The sequence below is a fragment of the Rhinatrema bivittatum genome, chromosome 3, assembly GCF_901001135.1.
Source record: "Rhinatrema bivittatum chromosome 3, aRhiBiv1.1, whole genome shotgun sequence".
Classification (NCBI taxonomy): Eukaryota; Metazoa; Chordata; class Amphibia; order Gymnophiona; family Rhinatrematidae; genus Rhinatrema; species Rhinatrema bivittatum.
The window spans coordinates 131,779,949-131,789,042 of NC_042617.1; the positions used below are offsets into that span (position 1 = coordinate 131,779,949).

Below are 9,094 nucleotides of genomic sequence, written 5' to 3' on the forward strand. Positions count from 1 at the left end.
CAAGTACCCAGAAACTAAGTCTATTCCATGTTACCATTGCTAATGGCAGTGGCTATTCTCTAAGTGAACTTAATAGCAGGTAATGGACTTCTCCTCCAAGAACGTATCCAATCCTTTTTTAAACACAGCTATACTAACTGCACTAACCACATCCTCTGGCAACAAATTCCAGAGTTTAATTGTGCGTTGAGTAAAAAAGAACTTTCTCCGATTAGTTTTAAATGTGCCCCATGCTAACTTCATGGAGTGCCCCCTAGTCTTTCTACTATCCAAAAGAGTAAATAACTGATTCACATCTACCCGTTCTAGACCTCTCATGATTTTAAACATCTCTATCATATCCCCCCTCAGCCATCTCTTCTCCAAGCTGAAAACTCCTAACCTCTTTAGTCTTTCCTTATAGGGGAGCTGTTCCATTCCCTTTATCATTTCGGTAGCCCTTCTCTGTACCTTCTCCATCGCAATTATATCTTTTTTGAGATGCGGTGACCAGAATTGTACACAGTATTCAAGGTGCGGTCTCACCATGGAGCGATACAGAGGCATTATGACATTTTCCATTTTATTCACTATTCCCTTTCTAATAATTCCCAACATTCTGTTTGCTTTTTTGACTGCAGCAGCCACTGAACCGACGATTTCGATGTGTTATCCACTATGACGCCTAGATCTCTTTCTTGGGTTGTGTCAGGAGAAGAGTAACAAACTCCTAGCACGGCAGGATATTCTGCAGGTCCCCGCTAAGCAGTGGTCCAAAGATACCAAGGGGAAACAGCAGGGGGCGTGGAGACACCCGGTATGGACTACAGTTCCCAGAATCCCAGAGCGGCAGTGGAAGGCTCCTAACCAGAAGGAGGCTGAGGTGAAAGCCGAGGGTAATCTGGAGGAATTAGAGACAGCTGAGAGCATGCTGGGGGAAGCCGAGGGTGTGTCCACGAGTGAGGAAGAAAGCTCAGAGAGCAGTAGCATGGAGAGTGAGGAGGAGATGGACTGGGAGCTGCCTTCTGAGGATTCATCTGGGTCGGACATGGAGACGGAGTGAGTGTGTCATGCAGCGGTGGTGTTACCTGGTTTCACTACACACTTATACGGAGGACATGGTTGGTTACCTCAAGAGATAGAGGTGAGACAGGACGGGGAGCACAACTATAGGGGAGAAGGGGTGAGTTGATGCTGGATCCCCACGCTGGGTAGTCAGTGCAAGGTTAGAAGCCTGACTACAGACATTTCGGTTTCAGTGCAGAGGCAATAGTGAATTGCAATTTCTGCACAATCTTAGGAAAGGAAAAAAGAACTGGATTTTGATAAACTATTATATGTTTGTTTGTGAACCCTTCCTCAGTGGAGGAGGGGGAAGAACTGATAATTGCATCTCGGTGAGAGCTCAGGAAAAATACCTGACTGGAAGAGGGCCAGTCAGAGACAGACTGGGAAACCTCATTCAAAAGGTTGACTCCTAAACTGTTTTAAAGAATTGCCAGAACGTCTGAATTTGCAGCAGAGCCCAGCCGTTTCAGCCTTGCTGCGATGCCTAAAGGGATGACAGCCCTGTGAGAGAAGGAACTACATCTCGCTGGTGAGAACTCCAGAGGTGCCCGCGACATAAAATGGTGGCAGCAGTGGGATCCTGAAGTTCGCTTACCACAGACGATTGGATGTGAAAGTGCACCTAAAGGCTTGATGAAACTGTTTTAAGGTAAAGGTGCACAGGGAGCACTAAAGCGGCGGGATTTGAGAAAAAAAAAAAAAAAAAAAAAAAGTGCTGTTTAAAAGGAATATCCGGTAAGAGGCCAAACCCCTCCTGTGGGCACGTCAAAACCGGAGTTACCGAATTAAAAAGGGGAAGGGTTGTTGTGTGATACAACCGCACTTGGGTTCCTTTTTGTGTTTCCTTTCTTTACAGACATGGCATCGGAGGAGATCCTAACATGGCTGGCAAGCCAAATGCAAAAGCAGCAAGAAGGCATGCAGCAGATGCTTCAGCAATTCATGGACCTTCAGCAGCAGCAACAGAGACCCTTATTGCAGTTATTGGAGGAGCAACAGAAGGCTTTGCAACTTCTAAAGGGACAGGCTACTATGGAAGCCACAGGTACCACAGAAAGGGGAGTGCATACGGCAGGACAAAGCCGGCCTGACTGGGGTCAGAAACTGCATTTGGAAAAGATGGGACCTGGGGACGATCCTGAGGCCTTCTTAGTAACTTTTGAAAGGGTGGCTAGCGTGGCCAGTTGGCCCCGGGAACAATGGACAGCGCGTCTAGCCCCATGTTTAACAGGTGAAGCACAAGCTGCTTATAGAGCCCTGACACCGGAACAGGCCTTGAACTATGCAGCAGTTAAAGCAGCCATCTTAGATAGATTAGGTATAACGCAAGACTCCTATAGACGGCGTTTTAGGGAAACTTGCCTAAAGCCTAATGAGCGCCCTAGGGCCGTAGCCCAAAGGCTAAAAGATTTAGCTCAGCGCTGGCTAGAACCAGAGGGCAAATCGGTTTCCAAGATAATAGAAATGGTGGTGCTAGAACAATATATAGAGGCGCTTCCCTTGCCAATGAGAACCTGGGTGGTGCGTCAAGGGGCCGGAGGGTTGGAAAGGGCCATTATAAACACGGAAAGGTATCTTGAATCCGAATCTACGATAAAAGCTTCAGCCCATAAAGGGAGGGTAGAGGAGCACAAAGGAGCTAAAGCCTCTGGTAATGGGGGACAAGAAGGTTTAGGTGTCCCTCGAGTTAACCCTGCTGGAATTAGGCGGGAGGGGCCTCCCGATAGGGAGAAAGGAAAAGGGCCAGTAAGGAGTAGTATGGCCGGACCCCGGAGATGCTATCATTGTGGGGCTATAGGGCATTACCGTAGTGAATGTCCGCACTATACGGCGGCCTACACTTACCCTCCACCAGCCGAAAAGGAGGGGAGTAACTCTACCAGCAATCCCTATTTACAGAGGGTGAAAGTGAATGGACATGAGGTTCAGGCATTACTAGATACTGGTACCAACCAGTCTTTGATCTCTGACCACACAGCGCAGGAAATAGGGTTATATGACACACAAGAGCAGGGAAATTACGTAACTGTTAGATGTGTACACGGGCATGCGATCCGACACCCTGTACAGAAGGTATGGATCCAATGTCGGGGGTACGAGGACTTCATAGAAGTAGCTATGGTGAAAGGGCTACCAGTGCAACTCATTCTGGGGCGAGAATGGAGGCGCCTTAGAGAATTAATGGAGGATAGGCACACTTTTGTAACCACGCGAGCCCAAGAGCAAGCATCTTTAACCAGAGGTCAGACTTTGGGGGAGGTGTTTCCGTTTGAAGGAGAGGAGATAATAGCACCTCCAGGGAAGGATCGCAAATCCTCGGCACAGCGGAAGAAAGCCCAGCAGCACTTTAATGAGCTACGAGAGGAAGGGGCAGAGGGAGTGGCAGCACCAAACTTGTTAAGGGAAATATTATTACAAGTTCCAAATTTGAGGGAAGAACAAAGGAGGGATCCTTCATTGAAAATAGCTTGGGAAAAGGCTAAAGTGGATAGCTCGAATGTGGCTAATAAAGATCAAAGTATTTATCCTTATTTTGTTATACACCAAGGTTTATTATACCGGGTGGAGGAAGGGCTAACCCAAGAAGAACCTCACCATCAATTATTGATACCTAGCAGTTGCCAGGATAGGGTTTTGGCGTTAGCTCTTGAGCATCCCCTAGCGGGCCATTTAGGGGTTCATAGTACATTAGCTCGTGTTTAAAAGACGTTTTTTTTTGGCCAGGGATATATGCGGCAGTCAAGAAATTTTGTAGGTCATGTGGGGACTGTCAATTGGTTGCGCCCCGAGGGCCTCCAAAAGCGCCGTTAGTACCCTTACCTGTTGTGCAAGAACCAATGGATCGAATAGCGATGGATATTATCGGTCCCTTGGAAAAGAGCAAGCGAGGTCACCAATATATACTAGTAGTAATTGATTATGCTACTAGATTCCCCTGGGCAATCCCCTGCGGTCTACGGGAGCCAAAGTAATAGGACAGGAGTTAATTAAAATTTTCTGCCAATTCGGGTTCCCCAGAGCAGTGCTAACGGATAGAGGGTCTAACTTCAGGTCCCGGGAGTTGGCCAGAATGTGGAAGCAGTTCGGTATTAAACACTTGCTTACGGCTGCTTACCATCCGCAAACAGACGGGTTGGTGGAAAGATACAATCAAACCCTGAAGGCTATGCTCCGGAGCTGTTTTGAAACAAGACTCTAGTGACTGGGACCAGTTGGTGCCGTTTTTATTATTTGCTACTAGGGAAGTGCCCCAAGCATCTACAGGATTTTCCCCTTTCGAGCTGACCTTTGGGCGTCAGCCACGAGGTTTATTGGATGTTCTCAGTGAACAATGGAGGGGGGAGGAAGGAACCGGAGCAGCAAGATATCGTGAGTTACATGCAAAACCTAAAACAACATGCTGAAACAGCGCTTAGTATGGCTAAAGAAAATTTAAGAAAAGCCCAGGATAAACAGAGAACCTATTATGATAAGGAAGCCCGAGAAAGGGAATTTAGGGAAGGTGATTGGTATTAATTCTGGTTCCTACTTCCCCAAACAGATTAGTGGCTAAGTGGAAGGGGCCCGGTCAAGTGGTACGGAGATTAGGACCCGTTTAGATTATGAAGTACAGGTAGAATCCAAAAAACCCCAAGTATATCATGTTAATCTACTCAAACCCTGGGTAGAAAGGCAGGGATTAGGAGCAGATTGTAAGACTGAAGAGGAGGTAGAATTGGGCCCTCAAATAAGAGACATAAAATTAGGAGGGACTGTACTTATAGGAAGCGAACTAACGGAGATGCAGAAGAGACAAGTCAAGAGGTTAATAGACCAAGCTCGGGATGTATTTTCCCCATTACCCGGGCACACTAAGTTAGTGACGCACACAATTAGTACCCCTCCAGGTCAAGTGGTGAGAAGAAGACCTTATCGCTTGCCAGAGACCATGCAGAAAGAGATGGATCAGCAGGTAGCAGAAATGCTACAATTGGGAGTTATTGAGGAGTCCAATAGCGCGTGGTGTAGTCCAGTGGTATTAGTACCAAAACCGGATGGGACCATGCGTTTTTGCATTGATTTCAGAGGGGTTAATTCCATTTCCACCTTCGATGCCTATCCAATGCCTCGGGTAGATGAGCTGGTGGAGAAACTAGGTACTGCTCAGTATCTCACGACTTTGGATCTAACCAAAGGATATTGGCAGATCCCCTTAGAGCAGTGCTCAAAAGAGAAGACAGCCTTCGCTACACCTAGGGGCTTGTACCATTTTGTAAGAATGCCGTTTGGCTTACAAGGGGCAGCCGCAAGTTGTCAGCGCCTGCTGAAATAGAGTGTTACGGCCCCATCTAAAGTACGCCGCTGCATATATGGATGACATTGTTATTTATTCGAAGAGAATGGAGAACCCATCTGGGCCATGTCAAAGCGGTACTGCAATCTTTGAGAGAGGCAGGATTAACTGCCAATCCCACAAAATGCAAGCTGGCTCAAAGAGAAGTGAAATATTTAGGACACATAGTGGGGAGGGAGTAGTGAGAGCCATTACTGGATAAAGTGCAAAGTATAAGAGACTATGTGCTGCCCCAAACGCAGAAGCAACTAAGAGCTTTCTTGGGTCTAGTAGGGTATTACAGGAGGTTCATTCCCTCATTTCGCAGAATCAGCCTGTTCCTGAACTGATATGTTAAAAAAGGAGCTCCTAATAAGTTAATATGGGAAAGGAGTCAACCCAGATTTCAAGACGCTTAGGCAGGCTTTATGCCAAGAGCCCCTACTAAAGGCAGTGGACTTTGCTTTGCCCTTCGTGTTACAAACTGACGCCTCTGGAAGAGGTTTAGGAGCGGTATTATCCCAGCTCGAAGGGGGGGAAGGAACACCCAGTTCTGTATTAAGCCGGAAATTACACCCCCATGAAGAGAATTATGCTACAATAGAGAAAGAATGTCTAGCTGTGAAATGGGCTGTGGAATCTCTAAGTATTACTTGGGCGGTAGACAGTTTTGTTCTGTTACCGACCATGCCCCCTTGAAGTGGTTACACCAAATGAAAGATTCTAATGCCCGGTTAACCCGATGGTATTTAGCCCTACAGGCCTATGCCTTTGAAGTGCGCCATAGAGCGGGCAAAGAGATATAATGCAGATTTCTATCTCGCTCTGGAGGAGGGAGAACACTGCAACTCCCAATCCTAGGAGTTCCAGCGTTTTTCAAAAGGGGGGGATATGTCAGGAGAAGAGTAACAAACTCCTAGCACGGCAGGATATTCTGCAGGTCCCCGCTAAGCAGTGGCCAAAGATACCAAGGGGAAACAGCAGGGGGGTGGAGACACCCGGTATGGACTACAGTTCCCAGAATCCCAGAGCGGCAGTGGAAGGCTCCTAACCAGAAGGAGGCTGAGGTGAAAGCCGAGGGTAATCTGGAGGAATTAGAGACAGCTGAGAGCATGCTGGGGGAAGCCGAGGGTTTGTGTCCACGAGTGAGGAAGAAAGCTCAGAGAGCAGTAGCATGGAGAGTGAGGAGGAGATGGACTGGGAGCTGCCTTCTGAGGATTCATCTGGGTCGGACATGGAGACGGAGTGAGTGGTGTCATGCAGCGGTGGTGTTACCTGGTTTCACTACACACTTATACGGAGGACATGGTTGGTTACCTCAAGAGATAGAGGTGAGACAGGACGGGGAGCACAACTATAGGGGAGAAGGGGTGAGTTGATGCTGGATCCCCACGCTGGGTAGTCAGTGCAAGGTTAGAAGCCTGGACTACAGACATTTCGGTTTCAGTGCAGAGGCAATAGTGAATTGCAATTTCTGCACAATCTTAGGAAAGGAAAAAAAGAACTGGATTTTTGATAAACTATTATATGTTTGTTTGTGAATCCTCCTCAGTGGGAGGTGGGGGAAGAACTGATAATTGCATCTCGGTGATGAGCTCAGGAAAAATACCTGACTGGAAGAGGGCCAGTCAGAGACAGACTGGGAAACCTCATTCAAAAGGTTGGACTCCTAAACTGTTTTAAGAATTGCCAGAACGTCTGAATTTGCAGCAGAGCCCAGCCCGTTTCAGCCTTGCTGCGATGCCTAAAGGGATGACAGCCCCTGTGAGAGAAGGAACTACATCTCGCTGGTGAGAACTCCAGAGGTGCCCGCGACAGTGTAGCACCTAATATGGAACCCAACATTGTGTAATTATAGCATGGGTTATTTTTCCCTATATGCATCACCTTGCTCTATCCACATTAAATTTCATCTGCCATTTGGATGCCCAATTTTCCAGTCTCACAAGGTCCTCCTGCAATTCATCACAATCCGCTTGTGATTTAACTACTCTGAACAATTTTGTGTCATCTGCAAATTTGATTATCTCACTCATCGTATTTCTTTCCAGATCATTTATAAATATATTGTAAAGTAAGGGTCCCAATACAGATCCTGAGGCACTCCACTGTCCACTCCCTTCCACTGAGAAAATTGTCCATTTAATCCTACTCTTGTTTCCTGTCTTTTAGCCAGTTTGCAATCCACGAAAGGACATCACCACCTACCCCATGACTTTTTACTTTTCCTAGAAGCCTCCAAATATCATTGAGGCGGATCCACACCAGGTTATATGCTCTGCGTAGATCCAACTTAGTGAATATTGATGCTCCATGTAAGCGGTCGAATAATTCCGAGATCAGTGACAGAGGGTACTTGTCTTACGGGTGATGGAGTTTAGGCCACGATAGTCAATACACGGCCTAAGTTACCCATCCTTCTTGGTCACAAAAAAGAATCCTGCCCAGCAGGAGAAGTAGAGGCATGGATGAATCCCTTCGCAAGTTTTTTTTGTACTCCGTCATAGCTTTTGTCTCTGGGAGAGACAGGTACTCCTCGAGGAGGCGTGGGTCCCAGGTAAGAGGTCAATAGGACAATTTAACCTCCGAAGAGGTGGAAGAAGATCAGCGTTTTGCTTGGAGAATACTTCAAAATCCGCGTAAGGAGCGGGTATACCTGAAGAGGTGGTAGCCAGAGGAACCACTGGTGGTGGTACCACTTTCTGTAGACAAGTCTGGTGGCAGGCAGGACCCCACTCCACCAGTTGCAGAGAACCCCAATCAAATTGGGAGCGAGTGACTTTGGAGCCAGGGTAGTCCTAAGACTACCGGGTGTACAGACTTTTTCAATACCAACAGTTCGAGTTCTTCCATATAGATAGCTCCAGTGCATAATTGAACTGGCTCAGTGGTGAGGGATATTCGACCAGTTAATGGTTCACCTTAGATGGAAGCTATACACAGGGAGGTCTCCAAAGAATGGGTCTTTATACCTAGGAGTTGAACTAGATCCTTAAGGATGAAATTACCTCCTGCTCCGGAATCCACCAGAGCAAAAACTGGAAAAGACCAGGAATCCCAGATCAGGGTGACCAGTACAGACAGTTGAGGGGCCGGAGACGTTGCACCCAAGTTCAGGACCCCTACTGAACTTACGCCGGGAGGTTTCCCGGACGACAGGGGCTCTGCAGTACAGACACAGACCAGTTTGTCTCCATGGAGGCACTCTTCCGGGGTCAGCCACCCATGGCCCAGCTGCATGGGCTCTTCCCTTGGCCACAATAGCGACCCTACCTGAGGCAGCGCTGGGTGGTTGGTGGCAAATGGTAACGAACCTAGGAGAGCTTCTTGGGCACCGACTCTCCCGGTGACACTCTTGGAGACGATGGTCGATTCGGTCTATAAGGTCCTCAAGCGAGGAAGGGAGCTCCCTTGCAGAGAACTCATCCTTCAGCTGCACGAAAAGCCGGTCCAGCTCGTAGGCAGTTTTCCTGACAGGCGAGCTCAGAGGCCAAAGTCTGAAACTCAATGGTATAGTCAAAGAGGCTTCTTTGACTTTGACGAAGATGCAACAAGTTGATGTTTGCCACGGCATGCTGCCCAGGATCCTCAAAGGTCCGTCAAAAGACAGCTACGAACTGAGACAGCTCCCTTAGGAGAGAGTCCGATCGTTCCCATAAGGGTGAAGCCCAAGGCAGTGCCTTCCCCTCCAGATGCGACAGAATAAAGGTGACCTTGGTTAATTCGTCCTGGAAG

The 9,094-nt window shown here is 47.7% G+C and overlaps 1 protein-coding gene across 1 annotated transcript in view; it reads left to right on the forward strand.

Annotated features, from left to right (window-relative positions):
* The first annotated feature begins 1,905 nt into the window (after nucleotides 1–1,905).
* The window catches only part of LOC115088522, a 29,174-nt gene continuing 21,985 nt past the window's right edge, over nucleotides 1,906–9,094 (forward strand). Inside the window, exon 1 of the mRNA XM_029596784.1 lies at nucleotides 1,906–2,092. Within this exon, the coding sequence (XP_029452644.1) occupies nucleotides 1,906–2,092 (187 nt within the window). The remainder of the gene's footprint in view (nucleotides 2,093–9,094) is intronic.